The sequence below is a fragment of the Manis pentadactyla genome, chromosome 9, assembly GCF_030020395.1.
Source record: "Manis pentadactyla isolate mManPen7 chromosome 9, mManPen7.hap1, whole genome shotgun sequence".
Classification (NCBI taxonomy): Eukaryota; Metazoa; Chordata; class Mammalia; order Pholidota; family Manidae; genus Manis; species Manis pentadactyla.
In genome coordinates, this window is record NC_080027.1 from 21,154,120 (window position 1) to 21,176,295 (window position 22,176).

The 22,176-nt window shown below is 39.2% G+C and overlaps 1 protein-coding gene and 1 pseudogene across 1 annotated transcript; both read left to right on the forward strand.

Annotated features, from left to right (window-relative positions):
- The first annotated feature begins 5,453 nt into the window (after positions 1–5,453).
- LOC130684692 (olfactory receptor 5F1-like) lies at positions 5,454–6,398 on the forward strand. Its single transcript, XM_057506576.1, has one exon. The coding sequence runs from the start codon at positions 5,454–5,456 to the stop codon at positions 6,396–6,398; it is 945 nt and encodes a 314-aa protein (XP_057362559.1).
- A 1,137-nt stretch (positions 6,399–7,535) lies between these two features.
- LOC118908026 (olfactory receptor 10AG1-like) lies at positions 7,536–19,968 on the forward strand (annotated as a pseudogene).
- The last annotated feature ends 2,208 nt before the right edge of the window (positions 19,969–22,176 follow it).

Here is a 22,176-nt window from a genome sequence, read left to right on the forward strand (position 1 = left end):
CTACAATTACATGAAGAATATTATATTTACTATTCTCTCCCCTATATCAAGTCCCCCCCACAAATCCCATTACAATCACTGTCCATCACCATAGAAAAATGTTGTAGAATCACTACTTGTTCTCTCTGTGTTGCATTAGCTCTCCCCTTTCTCCCACACCCCACATTATGCATGCTAATCATAATACCCCCTTTCTTCTTAGCCCCCTTATCCCTCCCTACCCACCCATCCTCCCCAGTCCCTTTCCCTTTGGTACCTGTTAGTCCATTCTTGGGTTCTGTGATTCTGCTGCTGTTTTGTTCCTTCAGTTTTTCCTTTATTCTTATACTCCAGAGATGAGTGAAATCATTTGGTATTTCTCTTTCCCACGTGCCTTATTTCACTGAGCATAATACCTTCTAGCACCATCCATGTTGTTGCGAATGGTAGGATTTGTTTTCTTCTTATGGCTGAATAATATTCCATTGTGTATATGTACCACATCTTCTTTATCCATTCATCTATCGATGGACATTTAGGTTGCTTCCAATTCTTGGCTATTGTAAATAGTGCTGCGATAAACATAAGAGTGCACTTATCTTTCTCATACTTGATTGCTGCATTCTTAGGGTAAATTCCTAGGAGTGCAATTCCTGGGTCAAATGGTAAGTCTGTTTTGAGCATTTTGATGTACCTCCATACTGCTTTCCACAATGGTTGAACTAACTTACATTCCCTCCAGCAGTGTAGGAGGGTTCCCCTTTCTCCACAGCCTCGCCAACATTTGTTGTTGTTTGTCTTTTGGATGGCAGCCATCCTTACTGTTTTGAGGTGATACCTCATTGTAGTTTTAATTTGCATTTCTCTGATAATTAGCGATGTGGAGCATTTTTTCATGTGTCTGTTGGCCATCTGTATTTCTTTTTCGGAGAACTGTCTGTTCAGTTCCTCTGCCCATTTTTTAATTGGGTTATTTGTTTTTTGTTTGTTGAGGCGTGTGAGCTCTTTATATATTCTGGACGTCAAGCCTTTATCGGATGTGTCATTTTCAAATATATTCTCCCATACTGTAGGGATCTTTTTTGTTCTATTGATGGTGTCTTTTGCTGTACAAAGCTTTTCAGCTTAATATAGTCCCACTTACTCATTTTTGCTGTTGTTTTCCTTGCCCGGGAGATATGTTCAAGAAGAGGTCACTCATGTTTATGTGTAAGAGGTTTTTGCCTATGTTTTCTTCCAAGAGTTTAATGGTTTCATGACTTACATTCAGGTCTTTGATCCATTTTGAGTTTACTTTTGTATATGGGGTTAGACAATGTTCCAGTTTCATTCTCCTACATGTAGCTGTCCGGTTTTGCCAGCACCATCTGTTGAAGAGACTGTCATTTCGCCATTGTATGTCCATGGCTCCTTTATCAAATATTAATTGACCATATATGTCTGGGTTAATGTCTGGATTCTCTAGTCTGTTCCATTGGTCTGTGGCTCTTCTCTTGTGCCAGTACCAAATTGTCTTGATTACTATGGCTTTATAGTAGAGCTTGAAGTGGGGGAGTGAGATCCCCACCACTTTATTCTTCTTTCTCAGGATTGCTTTGGCTATTCGGGGTCTTTGGTGTTTCCATATGAATTTTTGAATTATTTTTTCCAGCTCATTGAAGAATGTTGCTGGTAGTTTCATAGGGATTGCATCAAATCTGAATATTGCTTTGGGCAGGATGGCCATTTTGACGATATTAATTGTTCCTAGCCACAAGCATGGGTTAAGTTTCCATTTGTTCATGTCCCCTTTAATTTCTCTTAACGGTGACTCTTGTTACTTTCTTTGTTTTGAAGTCTATTTTGTCTGATATTAGTACTGCAACCCCTGCTTTCCTCTCGCTGTTGTTTGCATGAAATATGTTTTTTTATCCCTTGACTTTTTGTTTGTACATGTCTTTGGGTTTGAGGTGAGTTTCTTGTAAGCAGCATATAGATGGGTCTTGCTTTTTTATCCATTCTATTACTCTGTGTCTTTTGATTGGTGCCTTCAGTCCATTAACATTTAGGGTGACTATTGAAAGGTATGTACTTATTGCCATTGCAGGCTTTAAATTCATGGTTACCAAAGGTTCAAGGTTATCCTCTTTAGTATCCTACAGCCCAACTTAGCTCACTTATTGAGCTGTTATATACACTGTTTGGAGATTCTTTTCTTCTCTCCCTTCTTATTCCTCCTCCTCCATTCTTCATATGTTGGGTGTTTTGGTCTGTGTTCTTCCTAGGAGTGCTCCCATCTAGAGCAGTCCCTGTAAGATGTCCTGTAGAGCTGGTTTGTGGGAACCAAATTCCCTCAACTTTTGTTTGTCTGGGAATTGTTTAATCCCACTATCATATTTAAATGATAGTCGTGCTGGATACAGTATCCTTGGTTCAAGGCCCTTCTGTTTCATTGCATTAAATATATCATGCCATTGTCTTCTGGCCTGTAGGGTTTCTGTTGAGAAGTCTGATGTTAGCCTGATGGGTTTTCCTTTATAGGTGACCTTTTTCTCTCTAGCTGCCTTTAACACTCTTTCCTTGTCCTTGATCTTTGCCATTTTAATTATTATGTGTCTTGGTGTTGTCCTCCTTGGATCCTTTCTGTTGGGGGTTCTGTGTATTTCCGTGGTCTGTTCGATTATTTCCTCTCCCAGTTTGGGGAAGTTTTCAGCAATTATTTCTTCAAAGACACTTTCTATCCCTTTTTCTCTCTCTTATTCTTCCGGTATCTCTATAATACATATATTGTTCCTTTTGGATTGGTCACACAGTTCTCTTAATATTGTTTCATTTCTGGAGATCCTTTTATCTCTCTCTGTGTCACCTTTTATGCGTTCCTGTTCTCTGGTTTCTATTCCATCAATGGCCTCTTGCATCTTTTCCATTCTGCTTATAAATCCTTCCAGTTTGTTTCACTTCTGTAATCTCCTTCTAGACATCTGTAATCTCCCTCCCGATGTCTGTATTTTCCCTCCGGCTTCATCCCTTAGCTCTTGTATATTTCTCTGCATCTCCATCAGTATGTTTATGATTTTTATTTTGAATTATTTTTCAGGAAGACTTGTTAGGTCTGTCTCCTTCTCAGGTATTGTCTCTGTTATCTTGGTCTGCCTGAAATTTTGCCTTTTCATGGTGATAGAGATAGTTTGCAGAGCTGGGATGAGTGACGGCTGGAAGAACTTCCCTTCTTGTTGGTTTGTGGCCTTCCTCTCCTGGGAGAACAGCCACTTCTAGTGACTTGTGCTGGGCAGCTTGGCACAGATGGGCCTTCTGATTCTTACCCGGCTGCTATGGAGTTTATCTCCGCTGTTGCTGTGGGCGTGGCCTGGCTCAGGTTGCTGCTCCAAAGTGGTGGAGCCGCGTTGGAGGGCGAATGGCCAGGAGGCTATTTATCTCCATGAGGGGCCTCTGTGCTCCCTGCTGCCCAGGAGGTTAGAGTGCCCAGAGACTCCCAGATTCCCTGCTGCTGGACTAAGTGTCCCAGGACACTTCCATCCGGTTGTGAGGTCCCTGTCCCTTTAAGACTTCCAAAAAGCTCTTGCTTTTCTTTGCCCCCAATGCGCCAGCTGCAGGAACCCACTCACAGGTCTTACTATCCTTGTTCCCCAGTATCCAGGACCCCATGCATGCACTGTGTCTGCACTCTGGTGTGGATGGCTAAGTCTGGCTATTTAGCCGTCCTGGTTTCCCTCTCCCTGGGGTGTGGGGCGCTCGGGTCCCTCCAGGCCAGGGCTTGTATCTTACCCCCTTCACGAGGCTCTGGGTTCTCGCAGGTGTGGATGTGATCTGGATGTTGTCCTGTGTCTTTTGGTCTCTCTTTTAGGAAGAGTTGTCTTTGTTGTATTTTCAAAAATATATGTGGTTTTGGAGGAGATTTCCACTGCTCTACTCACGCCGCAATCTTGGCTCTGCCTCCTATTCTTGTATTCTTTATGTTTCAAGTATTGATAGCTTTTTTCTTCATAACATTTCTTCTCTTGCTTATTTGATAACTCTTTGTGCTGATCTCCTCATGTCTTTCTTCACATTTCTGGTCGCTTAGCTATGAATTATTTTAAGTTTTTCCATTTCTTAAAATATTAATTGAGTCTCATACATTAGTAACTAAATGTATATTTGGTAGGTGTCAGATGGGGGTAGTTTTTCATTGCATGATGATGGGATCTGTATGGGTCAAGTTTCTAAGTGGTATCTTGCACGATGCTACAGATTATTCTTTAGATGCAGAAATAATCTACCTGCTCAATAATAGGATCATTGGGGTTACTAGAAGACTCCCCACCCACATACACACAGGCACATTACCAATGGGAAAAATAATAATTTGGTATTGGGCTATAAACCAAGTTGGAATAAGCTAAAAATACAGACAGGCAATAAAATAGCCACTTAATTTTTTTCACTTTGAAGACTTTGTAGTGACATAGAGGCTAGGAACGACTGTATGATGCAAGCCTCCATATTGTTTGATTCCATATTTCTGCATGTGATCACATTTTGTTTTCTTTTGAGACTGGAGTTTCCGCCTTTGGAGGATTGACTACCAATTAAAACCTTTATCTAGTCACTATGGTTACCCCATCTTCTTTAAGAAAGACAAAATAAAAGAGCAGTAACATGCATGTAGTCAGAAGGTGTCTCAGATATTTACCATTAAGTAGTTCAGGTTCCCATTGTATTTACATTCATCTAAAAAATGAATTTTTTTCCTTATTTTTAAGCTCCAACTTAGAAACCCTAAGACAAACCAAAGAAAAGAATAGAGACAGGTAAGACACTGGGAAGGACATTATAAGGATTTTGAGCTGTTCTTCTCTGAGGTGGAAAGATGATGTCTCTGCTACTACATGACATTAATTTGATAGTGTACTTTGGAAGGAGAACAATTGTTTTGTTCACTTTCAAAACACTGTAAAATCATTCTTAAAAATGTGATGTCAAAATTTTGGTCACTATTGCTGCTTGGGGTGTACAAGAGTGATTACTAGGAGGCAGTGTATGAATTTTGGAGCTGAAGGATATACAGAATGGTTGTTGGGAAGAAAACGAAGTTCAGTTGAGTTAAACTCACGTACTGTTCAGAGAATGGGAGAGGCTTCAGCCAGGATATTTGTATCCTTTGCAATTTGGATGTGGGCCAGTAGAGAAAGAATAGAACAAAATATGGTGCATTTGAAGAAACAGAAGTGGAATCTGTAGACTTATACCAGTGATTTGAAAACCTGCAATCCAGAGTCAATACAGAGAATTGATTAATCAACTTAAGTTTCTTTCCGCTTGTCCACTGATTTTCCTCTTACTATGTACTGTATTTGGTGTTATAATATCCTAAACTGGTTTCTTTCCCCATGTCTGAATAACGATTTATTATTCCTTCATTAACGATTCTATTATTTCTTATAAACACGGGAGAGGAATATATTTGCAAGTTTAAAAAACTGCATTTGTCACAAATGACCAGAGAAAATTACACTTCGCTGACTGAGTTCATCCTGTTGGGATTAGCAGACACAATGCAGCTGCAGATTGTCCTCTTCCTGCTCTTCTTGGTGATTTACATGCTTACAGTTTGGGGGAATGTGGGGATGATCCTCTTAATCAGGACCGATGCCCGACTTCACACTCCCATGTATTTCTTCCTGGCTAACCTGTCCTTTGTGGATGTTTGCTATTCATCAACCATCACCCCAAAGATGCTGGTAGGTTTATTATCAGAGCAGAAAACCATCTCCTTTGCTGGCTGCTTTGTGCAGATGTACTTCTTTATCGCATTGGGCACTACTGAATGCATCCTCTTTGGGCTAATGGCCTATGACCGTTACGTGGCCATTTGCAACCCACTCCTTTACTCCCTGATCATGTCCAGAACAGTCTGTCTTCAGATGGCAGCAGGGGCTTTCGCAGCAGGACTATTGAACTCCATGGTGAACACGAGCTACATCAGCAGATTGCCGTTCTGCGGTTCCAATGTCATCCATCACTTCTTCTGTGACAGCCCTCCACTTTTTAAGCTCTCGTGTTCTGACACACACCTGAATGAGAGCATCTTTTCCGCATTTGCTGGTGTGAATATGGTCGGGGCTCTGCTGGTCATCCTCGCCTCCTACTCCTACATTCTCTCCTCCATCTTCCGTCTGCGTTCAGGGGAGGGCAGGCGCAAAGCACTGTCAACCTGTGCCTCCCACCTGACCGCTGTGATTCTGTTCTATGCCACCTCCATCTACACTTACCTGAGACCTAGTTCCAGCTACGCCCTGGATCAGGACAAAGTGGCCTCCGTGTTCTACACGGTGGTGATTCCCACGTTGAATCCTTTCATCTACAGCCTCAGGAATAAGGAGGTAAAGAAGGCTTTATGGAATGTAATTACCAAGAAACGGATCCCTTCACTTTTGTGACTTGTTTGGTTAATTTTCTGAACTAAACAGAGTATTTAATGAACTTTCAAAGGTTGGTTTAAGCTTAACGTTTTCATTGGAGAATTTTCTCATTAATCACATCGTGTTAACACTTAAGCATATATATCCAATAAGGTGTAAGGTACACTTAAAAAATCGAGTTTATATAAGGTCATTGAACTTTCATCTAATCATTGTCTATATTCACTGTGTCTTCAAATATGTGGCTGATTTGTAATGAAATGTTGGTTAGGGAAAGAAAGCAATTCAATTCTAGAGACAAAAATCATAATATCACATAAAACTAGCCATATATGCAATATTTGTAATCTTCCCATTATTTTTTCCTTACAAATTCTTTTTCACCATTTATGATTAGTCAGAGATCGTTATAGATCACCTATGTCAAAACTCCTTAAATTTACATTTATTTCCATTTTAATTTATTGAAATAAAATTTGTGCTGGGAGATGCATAAATTAAGTTTCAGGACTATTGTTTTAATTATAACTGTAAAATCCCAAACTTATTTCCTCTATCCTCCAAACATATGTGTGACTTTGTGTAAGCATGTTATCAACAAAACTGCTCTTGATTACAATGGGCCAATTACAACAGCTCTCCTTCTATCCTTCTCCAATGCTTTCCCAACCTCTCTCTCCCAGGTGGACACATACACACAAAACCATAGGCACGTACTTCCAGTTGCTGCCAAGAGTTTAATCAGCCTATAGTTCCAAAGGAGCTTTATCATTGTTCAGTGGGTGAATCTGACACATATTCATTACAATAAGCTCGCAGATTCCCAGTCTGTAGAAATCTTATATCAATTTCCAATGAAAATCAATTAAAATTAATCTCATTATTAAAACTAAGCATTATTAATGTGGAGGTAGACAGGCAGTGGGTTTGTAAAACTCGAGGACAATAGGTGGGAGCCCGGGCTTATTGAGGAGGCGGTCACTCTTGCGGTTCTGGAGTGAAGCTCCCCGGGGCTGCCCTTCCTTGCCGGTACTATTGGGGTTGCACCTGATGGATGCTGTGCTGTCCCAGGCATCTGGGATGTGGCACAGCCGACCTTGGCCTGTCACAAAGAGGTCATCCAGCTGGACTATCCAGTGCCTCTCGAAGATCCACATGGCTGACCTCGGCCTGAAGGATGTTCATGAAGGCCGTGGTGCACGTGCACCTGTGGGCCTTGTTCTCCCCCCACAATCCACACTGGGGCCTGGCCCAGGAGGCCCTGCAGCAGAGGATCAGGCTGTTCTCAGCTGGAGGTGCTTTGGTTGGACTCTTCTGCCTTCCCTGTCACCTGTGTTTGATGGGGTCATATATGGGACCAAGATATTTCACAGATACATTCCTGTCATTAAATGATATAATATCTGGTAAAATTTAGGAATAAGAATAATGTTTGGCAGATGAAATCCAGTTATTCTGAGATTTTGATTTTTAGATATATCATATATTAAGCCATGATCTCTTCTCTCTAATTCAGCTTTTCTACATTTAATTAATCTCATTTATAAAGTCTACAAATATTTCTAAACTGGGGAGTCTTTTATCACTAATGGTGCTTTTTTAGTCATTGAATATATGCTTCTTATGTGAATTTTGATTGTACTTTATTGAGCGTAATTTTATAATTTTTTTCTTCCTTTAGAACCTGAATATTTATTAAATCTTCCATTATGAGTGTAATGTTCTTTTCCTCTTTTTATATCATCTCTATTGCTTTCTGTTTTTCCAATTTTCCCAGTCTTTTAATTCCCTTGTATGTTTAATGTTCCTCAAATATACAGATATCAACCAATGTTTTGCTTTACCAATAGTTTTGAGTAATTTATTTATTAAAATTAATACAAGAAGTTGTAATTTTGTGCCTTTAAGCTTTGTTTTGGTCCATATTTTCATCAGTAATTGGGTAAAGACAAAGAGAGACTAATTTACAAAACCTATGATTGTCACAAAGTTGGACAAACAACAAACAAGTTGGGAGAAATTAAAGAAAAAATACTCAAGAAACACATAGAGCCAAATAAACAACCCCCTAAAAGAGACAGAGAGAGACAGAGACAGAGAGAGAGAGATGGAACATCACAAAAATTTTATTTCTTTTTAAAATGTATAAATTTAGAATTTTGTATTTGACATCCCTTATGGGAAATCTTATTTGATGAAGACACATAGGAATAGTCATAGAAAGGCTATGGAAAGTGCTGAAACCGTTGTGTGGCCCAGGGGACGGGCCTCATCAAGTTATACAATCAAGAAAGATGGACTTCTTAGGTTCTGCTTGACTCCTTGAGTGAGGAAAGCAGGCATGGTACAGGTGAGTCCCCTATGAAGGTGAGTGCACGAGCTTCAAAATACTGATAGCTTTTAGAGACATAAAATGTTAATTTGCTGGCAGTTTTACCTCTGCTGACTCCACAGAGCAATGGGAAGAAGCAATAATAATTTGTTGCATTTGAATTCAGGAAGGCTTTCCAAATCTTCCAGCTGAACAGGTCAAGGCAAGTCAGGAAGTTGTGATTATTTCCTTTTTGAACACTTCTCATGAAGGCAACATTTGAAACAGGTCTTGGATAGTGATGGGACTCGATACTGTTGGGAGATGATGTAACTCTAAACTATCAAGATAGGTTTGACCACAGTGATGAGAAGAGGTACAGCTGTATTATCATCAAGTAATTTAGAAAGAATTTTACCTGTATTGATAGAAAGCAGTGAGAACGACAACAAAGAGAATGTGTGCTGCTCCTGCCCACACCCCAGATTTCTAACAATTAAGGACGGTAGAATCTGGAAATTCCAACATTTGCACTGGTAGGTCATCCTCAGATGTTGCATTCTGAGTATAATATTCATACCAGTACATACTGCCTACATGAAGAGAATATCTTTTGCTTTATAGAAGAAAAGCCATTACGTTGGTCAATGCCAAAGATATTTTCCAGCAATGGTCATTTTTCATCTGGGTGCAAGATTACTCTTCCTGAGATTTCTTTAAACAATACGCAGAGCAATTTCCAAAATATGATTGTCTGGTACTGATCACTTACATAATCTCCAAAACCCCATTTTTAAGTAAGTGTTTCTCTCTGGATGTGCCCTTAACACTATGCATATGATAACTTGCTTTGGGCTATCTTTATCCTTCCTCAAATGTCCAGGTCAACTGTATATATAACTATTGATGCATTGATATTTTATTTCAATTCAAGATGATTTTTCATTTCAGGACCAAGACGGAATAAATAAGATCAAACAACAGAAATTATTAGTATATGTTGGTCAAAAATGCATTCATTATTTAAGACAGCACATGTAGTTATCTGACTTTGTGAGGTAAAAATTTAAACAATGTGTTTGAAGCATTTGAAATAAATAAATTCCAAATTTTTCAGTCATTAACAATACTTTTAAATTTCATTCATTTTAAGAAATGAATATAAGAAAACTATAAGCAAAAAATGGTATATTGCATTCAAATTAATTCAGCACATTTTGCTACACTAATAATAAATGTTGTCATAAAGAAAAAGAATCACTTTCATTAGGGAATCTCCTGCTGGGAAAAATATGAAGCATTTATTTCTTCCAAATTATAATTTCCTGAAAAGAATACTTGGGGACGGGGGCGGAAGATGGCGGCGTGAGTAGAGCAGCGGAAATCTCCTCCCAAAACAACATATATCTATGAAAATATAACAAAGACAACCCTTCCTAGAATAAAGACCAGAGGACACAGGACAATATCCAGACCACATCCACACCTGAGAGAACCCAGCGCCTCGCGAAGGGGGTAAGATACAAGCCCCGGCCCCGCGGGAGCCGAGCGCCCCTCCCCCCAGCTCCCGGCGGGAGAAGAGCAGGCAGAGCGGGAGGGAGACGGAGCCCAGGGCTGCCGAACACCCAGCCCCAGCCATCCGGGCCAGAGTGTAGGGCCCTCGATACTGGGAAAACAGGGCAGTAAGAACAGTGAGCAGGCACTGGAGGCTGGGAGACAGAGGACATAAGAAAAGCGCGCGACCAATTTTTTTTTTTTGGCTTTTTTGTTGCTTTGTTTTGGCGAGCGCTGTTTGGAAGCCTTAAAGGGACAGGGACCCCAATATTAGGGAAACAGGGCAGAAAGACCGGTGAGCAGAGGCCTGAGGCTGGCACCGGAGAATAAAGAAAAACGAACGACCACCTTTTTTTTTTTTTAAATAAAAATTTTTTTTTTTTTTTTTAATTAAAAAAAATTTTTTTTTTTCTTGTTTTTTTTTCTGTGGTCGTTGTTTTGTTTTGGCGGGTGCTTTTTGGAAGTCTTAAAGGGGCAGGGCAGGCCACTTAATCCAGAGGTAGGGAATCCGGGACCTCTGGGCACCCTAACCCCTGGGCTGCAGGGAGCAGGGAGGCCCCTTACGGAGATAAATAGCCTCCCAGCAGCTCCTGCTCCAACGCGACTCCACCATTTTGGAGTAGCTGCCCGAGCCAGGCCACGCCCACAGCAACAGCGGAGATTAACTCCATAGCAGCCGGGCAGGAAGCAGAAACCCTGTCTGCGCGCAGCTGCGCAGCACAAGCCACTAGAGGCCGCTGTTCTCCCAGGAGAGGAGGGCTACAAACCAACAAGAAAGGAAGTCCTTCCAGCCGTCACTCGTCCCAGTTCTGCAGACTATTCCTATCACCATGAAAAGGCAAAGCTACAGGCAGACAAAGATCACAGAGACAACACCAGAGAAGGAGACAGACCTAACCAGTCTTCCTGACAAAGAATTCAAAATAAGAATCATAAACATGCTGACAGAGATGCAGAGAAATACGCAAGAAAAATGGGATGAAGTCCGGAAAGAGATCACAGATGCCAGAAAGGAGATCGCAGAAATGAAACAAACTCTGGAAGGGTTTATAAGCAGAATGGATAGAATGCAAGAGGCCATTGATGGAATTGAAATCAGAGAACAGGAACGCATGGAAGCTGACATAGAGAGAGACAAAAGGATCTCCAGGAATGAAACAATATTAAGAGAACTGTGTGACCAATCTAAAAGGAGCAATATCCGTATTATAGGGGTCCCAGAAGAAGAAGAGAGAGGCAAAGAGATGGAAAGTATCTTAGAAGAAATAATTGCTGAAAACTTCCCCACACTGGGGGAGGAAGTAATCAAACAGACCACGGAAATACACAGAACCCCCAACAGAAAGGATCCAAGAAGGGCAACACCAAGACACATAATAATTAAAATGGCAAAGATCAAGGACAAGGAAAGAGTGTTAAAGGCAGCTAGAGAGAAAAAGGTCACCTATAAAGGGAAACCCATCAGGCTAACGTCAGATTTCTCAACAGAAACCCTACAGGCCAGAAGAGAATGGCATGATATATTTAATACAATGAAACAGAAGGGCCTTGAACCAAGGATACTGTATCCAGCACGACTATCATTCAAATATGACGGTGGGATTAAACAATTCCCAGACAAACAAAAGCTGAGGGAATTTGCTTTCCACAAACCACCTCTACAGAACATCTTACAGGGACTGCTCTAGATGGGAGCACTCCTAGAAAGAGCATAGCACAAAACACCCAACATATGAAGAATCGAGGAGGAGGAACAAGAAGGGAGAGAAGAAAAGAATCTCCAGACAGTGTATATAACAGCTCAATAAGCGAGCTAAGTTAGGCAGTAAGATACTAAAGAGGCTAACCTTGAACCTTTGGTAACCACGAATTTAAAGCCTGCAATGGCAATAAGTACATATCTTTCAATAGTCACCCTAAATGTTAATGGGTTGAATGCACCAATCAAAAGACACAGAGTAACAGAATGGATAAAAAAGCAAGACCCATCTATATGCTGCTTACAAGAAACTCACCTCAAACCCAAAGACATGTACAGACTAAAAGTCAAGGGATGGAAAAACATACTTCAAGCAAACAACAGTGAGAAGAAAGCAGGGGTTGCAGTACTAATATCAGACAAAATAGACTTCAAAACAAAGAAAGTAACAAGAGATAAAGAAGGACACTACATAATGATAAAGGGCTCAGTCAAACAAGAGGATATAACCATTCTAAATATATATGCACCCAACACAGGAGCACCAGCATATGTGAAACAAATACTAACAGAACTAAAGGGGGATATAGACTGCAATGCATTCATTCTAGGAGACTTCAACACACCACTCACCCCAAAGGATAGATCCACTGGGCAGAAAATAAGTAAGGACACGGAAGCACTGAACAACACAGTAGAGCAGATGGACCTAATAGACATCTATAGAACTCTACATCCAAAAGCAGCGGGATATACATTCTTCTCAAGTGCACATGGAACATTCTCCAGAATAGACCACATACTAGGCCACAAAAAGAGCCTCAGAAAATTCCAAAAGATTGAAATCCTACCAACCAACTTTTCAGACCACAAAGGCATAAAACTAGAAATAAACTGTACAAAGAAAGCAAAGAGGCTCACGAACACATGGAGGCTTAACAACACGCTCCTAAATAATCAATGGATCAATGACCAAATCAAAATGGAGATCCAGCAATATATGGAAACAAATGACAACAACAACACTAAGCCCCAACTTCTGTGGGACACAGCAAAAGCAGTCTTAAGAGGAAAGTATATAGCAATCCAAGCATATTTAAAAAAGGAAGAGCAATCCCAAATGAATGGTCTAATGTCACAATTATCAAAATTGGAAAAAGAAGAACAGATGAGGCCTAAGGTCAGCAGAAGGAGGGACATAATAAAGATCAGAGAAGAAATAAATAAAATTGAGAAGAATAAAACAATTGCAAAAATCAATGAAACCAAGAGCTGGTTCTTCGAGAAAATAAACAAAATAGATAAGCCTCTAGCCAGACTTATTAAGAAGAAAAGAGAGTCAACACAAATCAACAGTATCAGAAACGAGAAAGGAAAAATCACGACGGACCCCACGGAAATGCAAAGAATTATTGGAGAATACTATGAAAACCTATATGCTAACAAGCTGGGAAACCTAGGAGAAATGGACAACTTCCTAGAAAAATATAACCTTCCAAGATTGACCCAGGAAGAAACAGAAAATCTAAACAGACCAATTACCAGCAACGAAATTGAAGAGGTAATCAAAAAACTACCAAAGAACAAAACCCCCGGGCCAGATGGATTTACCTCGGAATTTTATCAGACATACAGGGAAGACATAATACCCATTCTCCTTAAAGTCTTCCAAAAAATAGAGGAGGAGGGGATACTCCCAAACTCATTCTATGAAGCTAACATCACCCTAATACCAAAACCAGGCAAAGACCCCACCAAAAAAGAAAACTACAGACCAATATCCCTGATGAACGTAGATGCAAAAATACTCAACAAAATATTAGCAAACCGAATTCAAAAATACATCAAAAGGATCATACACCATGACCAAGTGGGATTCATCCCAGGGATGCAAGGATGGTACAACATTCGAAAGTCCATCAACATCATCCACCACATCAACAAAAAGAAAGACAAAAACCACATGATCATCTCAATAGATGCTGAAAAAGCATTTGATAAAGTTCAACATCCATTCATGTTAAAAACTCTCAGCAAAATGGGAATAGAGGGCAAGTACCTCAACATAATAAAGGCCATCTATGATAAACCCACAGCCAACATTATATTGAACAGCGAGAAGCTGAAAGCATTTCCTCTGAGATCGGGAACTAGACAGGGATGCCCACTCTCTCCACTGTTATTTAACATAGTACTGGAGGTCCTAGCCACGGCAATCAGACAAAATAAAGAAATACAAGGAATCCAGATTGGTAAAGAAGAAGTTAAACTGTCACTATTTGCAGATGACATGATACTGTACATAAAAAACCCTAAAGACTCCACCCCAAAACTACTAGAACTGATATCGGAATACAGCAAAGTTGCAGGATACAAAATCAACACACAGAAATCTGTGGCTTTCCTATATACTAACAATGAACCAACAGAGAGAGAAATCAGGAAAACAACTCCATTCACAATTGCATCAAAAAAAATAAAATACCTAGGAATAAACCTAACCAAAGAAGTGAAAGACTTATACTCTGAAAACTACAAGTCACTCTTAAGAGAAATTAAAGGGGACACTAACAGATGGAAACTCATCCCATGCTCGTGGCTAGGAAGAATTAATATCGTTAAAATGGCCATCCTGCCCAAAGCAATATACAGATTTGATGCAATCCCTATGAAACTACCAGCAACATTCTTCAATGAACTGGAACAAATAATTCAAAAATTCATATGGAAACACCAAAGACCCCGAATAGCCAAAGCAATCCTGAGAAAGAAGAATAAAGTAGGGGGGATCTCACTCCCCAACTTCAAGCTCTACTATAAAGCCATAGTAATCAAGACAATTTGGTACTGGCACAAGAGCAGAGCCACAGACCAATGGAACAGACTAGAGAATCCAGACATTAACCCAGACATATATGGTCAATTAATATTTGATAAAGGAGCCATGGACATACAATGGCGAAATGACAGTCTCTTCAACAGGTGGTGCTGGCAAAACTGGACAGCTACATGTAGGAGAATGAAACTGGACCATTGTCTAACCCCATATACAAAAGTAAACTCAAAATGGATCAAAGACCTGAATGTAAGCCATGAAACCATTAAACTCTTGGAAGAAAACATAGGCGAAAACCTCTTAGACATAAACATGAGTGACCTCTTCTTGAACATATCTCCCCGGGCAAGGAAAACAACAGCAAAAATGAGTAAGTGGGACTATATTAAGCTGAAAAGCTTCTGTACAGCAAAAGACACCATCAATAGAACAAGAAGGATCCCTACAGTATGGGAGAATATATTTGAAAATGACACATCCGATAAAGGCTTGACGTCCAGAATATATAAGGAGCTCTCACGCCTCAACAAACAAAAAACAAATAACCCAATTAAAAAATGGGCAGAGGAACTGAACAGACAGTTCTCCAAAAAAGAAATACAGATGGCCAACAGACACATGAAAAGATGCTCCACATCGCTAATTATCAGAGAAATGCAAATTAAAACTACAATGAGGTATCACCTCACACCAGTAAGGATGGCTGCCATCCAAAAGACAAACAACAACAAATGTTGGCGAGGCTGTGGAGAAAGGGGAACCCTCCTACACTGCTGGTGGGAATGTAAGTTAGTTCAACCATTGTGGAAAGCAGTATGGAGGTACATCAAAATGCTCAAAACAGACTTACCATTTGACCCAGGAATTCCACTCCTAGGAATTTACCCTAAGAATGCAGCAATCAAGTTTGAGAAAGACAGATGCACCCCTATGTTTATTGCAGCACTATTTACAATAGCCAAGAATTGGAAGCAACCTAAATGTCCATCAATAGATGAATGGATAAAGAAGATGTGGTACATATACACAATGGAATACTACTCAGCTATAAGAAAAGGGCAAATCCAATCATTTGCAGCAACATGGATGGAGCTGGAGGGTATTATGCTCAGTGAAACAAGCCAAGCGGAGAAAGAGAAATACCAAATGATTTCACTTATCTGTGGAATATAAGAACAAAGGAAAAACTGAAGGAACAAAACAGCAGCAGAATCACAGAACTCAAGAATGGACTAACAGGTACCAAAGGGAAAGGGACTGGGGAGGATGGGTGGGTAGGGAGGGATAAGGGTGGGAGAAGTAGGGGGTTATTAAGATTAACATGCATGGGGGGGTAGGAGAAAAGGGAGGGCTGTACAACACAGAGAAGGCAAGTAGTGATTCTACAACTTTTTGCTATGCTGATGGACAGTGACTGTAAAGGGGTTTATAGGGGAGACCTGGTATAGAGGAGAGCCTAGTAAACATAATATTCGTCATGTAAGTGTAGATTAGTGATAGCAAAAAAAAAAAAAAAAAAAAAAAGGGCAGTTCCTGTGTGGTAACCTCCAACGAGTTCTACACAAGGGTATAAAGGGCATATAAAAGTGTAGGCAAAGGGTCTGTTTGTGTTTATACAGAGGATCAAAGCCTAATTGGGCTACCCCGAAAATGAACTAAGATACGATATGAAAAAGAACTTCCAACATCTGCACCCTCTGGAAGACTCATGCCAGAAGATGATCATCAAAAAACCCCAACAAAGATCCACGCACTGCTACAGCTGTAGATGCACTCATCCCACCAGTTCCTGGACCTGCCATGGGAATGAGGAAGGAGATATCTAAGCTGGCCTGTGCATACAGTAAAACAACAAAATTGGACTGGATCTATACTGTTGGAACTCAACCAAGAATTTGGAGAAGTGCAAATTGTAGCGCTCCAAAGTCTTACAACTACAAACTATTTATTGTTAAAAGAACATATGGCATGTGAACAGTCCCCAGGAATGGGTTGTTTTAATTTGTCTGATTTCTCTCAGACTGTTCAAGTTCATTTGGACAATATCCACCATATCATAGATAAGTTTTCACAAATGCCTAAGGTGCCTAACTGGTTTTCTTGGTTTCACTGCAGATGGCTGGTAATTACAGATATGCTTTGGTTATGTAACTATACTCCTATTATGTTAATGTGTGTGTGCAATTTAAGTAGTAGCTTAAAACCTATACATGCTGAAGTTACTCTACAAGAAGATATATCAAAGAAATAATCAATCTTCCCATGTTTTCTTCCGCCTGCTACTTCTATAGCTTTTCTTCTTCCTTCCTAATTACAACCCTTAAATAGAATTCGTGCCTCATATCAAATTTACCGAGTATCATAATTCTTCCAAGTGGTAAAGATACCTCAAGACAAATGCTGGGCATAGAAGCCACAGGGCATTAATATGCAAAGAAGTAAAAAGCTAACCTTTTCAAACAATAAGGCTTCTCTCTCACTTACCAACTTCACATTTCCCTGTATGGCCCCGGAAGATGACTGGTTAGCCAGAGACGGGTAAGATTCCTCAAGGGAGGAACAACCTAAGACAGGCACAGTCGCAGGGGGGCCATCAGGTGAGAAATTGGGGATCAACAGAGGTGAGGCTTAGAACCTCACCCCCCCGTTCTGAGAGAAATCTTCTGCATACGTGGATGTTTTATTGCCCTGGTCTAGCTTGGATTAACACATAGTCTACAGGCACACACCTGATCATCTACATGTGCTCTCTTACAACACTAAACTATGTTTTCTACCTTTATCTTGTATCTACCTACCACTTCAGCATTTTATTAAAAATAATAATAATAAAGAGAGAAATGTGGTATCCACATATAAATCAAGTATAAAAACCAAATGAGTATTCATATTTGAACTGACTGTTTATAGTTCATAATGCATGAGCAAAACCGAAAGTTTATGTGATGACTGCCCTTGTACTGTTCACTATGTAACTTATTCATTATGTAAGAATTTGTTCTACATGTAAAAACTTGTTTGTTATGCTTCAGAAGATTGGAGACTGACAAAAATTAGGCTTGGGGTGGAATAATGATTGTGCATTGAGCATTGACTCCCCCATACAGAATTTTATTGTCGTTAACAACCATTTGATCAATAAATATGAGAGATGCCCTCACAAAAACAAAAAAAAAACAAAAAAAAAACAAAAAAAAAACAAAAAAAAAAAAAAAAAAAAAGGACAGACTTCCAATGGTAAAATAAATTAGTAACCGGGATGTAATGTATAGCATAAGGAATATAGTCAAGATATTGTAACAGCCTGGTAGGGTGATAGCTGGAACCTAGAATTATGTATATAAATGTTCTACCACTGTGTTGTACACTTGAAACTCATGTAATGTAATACTGTGTGTCAACTACCCTTCAATAAAAAATAATTATTAAAAAAAAAAAAAAAAAAAAAAGAATACTTGGTTCAATTTTTTTGCCCATGTCCCATTATTGTTTATGTTACCCAGGGAAATCAGACTATACAAGAAGCAGGACTTGGACACATATTTATTAAACTATTTTTCCTAGCAATGTTTAATTTGGGATTAAAAGAAAGCACTATGAACAAATATTATTATAATTAAAAATAGTTGTATGCTAAGCAGTTTTGTTTTTTAAGCAATAAGATCAATTTTAATTCAATACGTTAGAATGAGATTTACTGGCACCGTATGACTTGGAAAATAAAACATTTGGCCCTTATATTCTCATTGTATTTTTAATCACCCTCTCTAACCTCATGGAAAATAACCAATTCTAATGGTAATTTCTACTTTAATTTACTCAAAGTCTTATGTGGAGCAACACATTAGGCAGCAATCTGAGCTATATTCTTTATAGAAGGAATCACAAGATGTAATGTCAAGTATTGAAAGGACATGAATAGTCATTGGTTTCATAGGCCAGATATTGTATTTTGGACTAGATTTACTGGGGAAAAAAAATGCAGTTGGTCAGTTAACTGATAATTAATTGAGTTGGTGCTTTGACTGGAAGAAATAGCATTCTCTCTTTTTACACCGTAAGTTAAATAAAAATATCTAGCTGTATGGATTTATTTGTCTAACCAGAATAGAAATCTTATATTATAAAGCATTTAACTGTTATTTATTGAACTGATTTTTTTTGCAGATCGGTTTCATAGCTCCTGGTTTTACAACAAATCTTCTGGAGGCACAGAATACAAGTGTAGTACTTGAGAAATTATACAGACCAGAGCTCATGTCCCCATCCAATTATAAAAAAGGACAATGCAGTCAAGAACTGTAAATCCACAGAGAGAAAATAATTTGAAAATTACAGAAAGAAATCTCACCATAACAATGGAATTTGTTCTCTTGGGCTTTTCTAATATCCCCTAATTTCACTGGCTTTTTTTTTGAGGTATTCTCAGTTATCTATATGTTTATCCTATTGGAGAAGGGCATCATAATTACAATAACAAGAGTAGATCCCACTCTTCAGACCCCTGTGTGCTTTTTCCTCAGCAGTTTTTCCTTCCTAGAAATCTGTTATGTATCTGTCACTTTTCCCAGAATGCTCATGGATCTTTGGAACCAGAAAGGAACTATTCTTTTTTGCCTGTGCTACAAAAATGTGGTTTTTCCTTGTGCTGGGAACCACAGAGTGTCTCCTCTTGGCCGTGATGGCCTGTGACTGTTATGTGGCCACATGTAACCCTCTGCACTGTCCTCTAGTCAGGAATGACAGAATGTGTGTCCAGCTGGTGGTTGGCTCCTAGACCAATGGAATCCCGGTCCAGATAAGGCAGACATGCCAGATTTTCTCTCTGCCCTTTTGTGGTTCTAATTAAACCAACCACTTCTTCTGTGACATCTCCCTATTATTCAAGCTGACTTGTGGAGGCATCTTTGTGAATGGTGGTCTATTTACTGTATTGTTTGTCACTGTTCTGTTTCTGTTGATACTCAGGTCCTATAGCAGAATTATTTCTACCATCCTGAAGTTGGCACCAAACCCAAGATGGACCAAAGCCTTTTACACCCACTTTTCCCACCTCATAGTTGCGGTTTTATTCTATGGATCAGCTACTGTCTCCTATGTAAAACCAGAATTTTATCAGTATGAAGGACAGACAGACCTCTCTCATTTCTATGCCATTCTGACCCCAATGTTCAATCCTATGATATAAAGTCTGAAGCACAAAGTTGATAGAGGGGCTCTAAGAAAATTTCTTCCCAAATTACCAGCATTGTCAGACATTTGAACTATCAGAAATTATAGTTTTATATATTTAATATATATGTAGCTATATTTGAAATCTACTTTTTTCAATATTGTCCTAAAGTTTTTAACAAGCTAATAGTGTAATTTCCTTTAGTAGAACGTTATGTTCTCAAAGTTATATCAATTGTGAACACCTACTTAATAATGTACTACTTTTAAAGATCAGTTTCCTCCCCATGTAAACTAGTAAATAGAATGTGTAACTAAGCAAGATTATATTTAGAGTATATGAACATATATATGTAGTATGCAGATATATAGTATATTCCTCAATTGAAAACATACCATTTTTCCGTTCTTTTTTTGAAGCCCTTCCAGACATTACCTTAGCATTCTTCAATGCTGCAGTCATTGCTAAATGATTCCCTCATAGAAACAAAAGCCTAAATCCATATGGATATATGTATAAGAATGATGAAAAAAATCATGGATCTGTAATATAATGTTTATTGCAGCACTATTTTTCTAAGCAAAAGAATTATAAAAATTAATACTCATATTGAGGAATAGTTCAATAACTACAGTCCACAAATATAATGGAAAATTATGGAGTCATTAGAAAGGCCATGTTACACCTATGATAATGGCCCCCAATAAAGCATTCCTATTTGGGTCCATTTTTTTGTCATACCTTCCCACATTGACTCTTGATTTAGCCATGTGATCACCTTTGGCCACTGGGATATTAGTAAACGTGAATAGCACTTGGACATTAGGACCTGTCTTCTCTTACAATGGAAATATTTCCACCCCCATGAGACTCTCTTCTGATCCTTTGATCTTGGCCTGGGCATGAGAGGTGGCATCATCTGCAAGGGCATCACAGAGGGGTGGGGTTCAAAGGAAAGTAGAGGCAAAGCTGGGTCAGGACCAGGCCTGTAGGGACACCCAGAAAGCTGGGCTGGGGCTTATTGTGGGAAGGGCCCAACCTTCCAGCCACCATCTGTCACTCTCTCAATTGTGCTTGTTTTTTGTCATCCTTGAGTTTAAGTATAACTTGATAAATTTTAATGGCTAGTCTCTGTATTCTGTGAGAAAATAAAATATGTTTAATGTCTGTGCTCAGGTGAAATAATAAGGGGGGAGAAAGGCAGCCTCACAAACAGCAGGGCGATGACACCAGGAGCATTTTATCTCTGGTCTCTGGATCACAGGCTGGAATGAGGTTTCTGCAGATGCAGAGATCCAGGAGCAAAGAGCTTCGGCCTGCGTCAGTTGCTACTGATTCCATGGAGAGTGGGTTGGGATGGTGCGAACTGTGGTTTTGCTGTGGATGAGGTGCTGTTTGCTCAAGCTCGTCAGATATAAGTATAAAGTTACAATCCCAACTCTGGGAGCTTATCCAATTTTAGATATATGGAGATGAAAGATAAAACTATACATTTCAATGTAAAGATTACATGTATATATGCCTCTGTGAGTTTGTGTGTACAAATAACCCCAAAATTGTATGTTGAAGTCTTAACTCTCCAAACCCCAGAATGTAGCTGTATTTGGAGATAACGTCTTTTAGAAAATAATTAACTTAAAATGTGGTCTTCAGAGTGGGTCTTATCCAGTATGGCTATTGACTTTATAAGAAGAAGACATCAGGACACTGAAACTGAATAAAAAGTTCAGTTAAAGTCAGAGTGTGAATATCGCCATCTACAAGTGAAGGAGAGAAGTCTCGGAGGAAATCAGACCTGCCATCACCTTGATCTCAGACTTCTAGATTCTAGAACAGTGAGAAAATAAATTTCTGTTATTAAAGCAACCAATCTATGGTATTTTGTAATGGCAGTCCCAGTAAACTAATACAACCAGTAACATCATATATATATATATACACATACACACACACACACACATATATATATATATATGTGTGTGTGTGTGTATGCATAGATGGTGTGTATGTGCAATTACATCTGTATTTGTGGAGATAAACATATCTTAGTAAGAAGCAAACAGATGACATGGTTTATGCATGTGTAGAAACTGCATGTGTAGAAACTGTATATGTAGTGGGTTTACTATGATCTTTATTTTAAAATACCCAAGAGGAATAGAAAGATGCAAACACATTAAAACAAAGCACTTGAATCAACTTTTTGATAGGATAACTTAATGT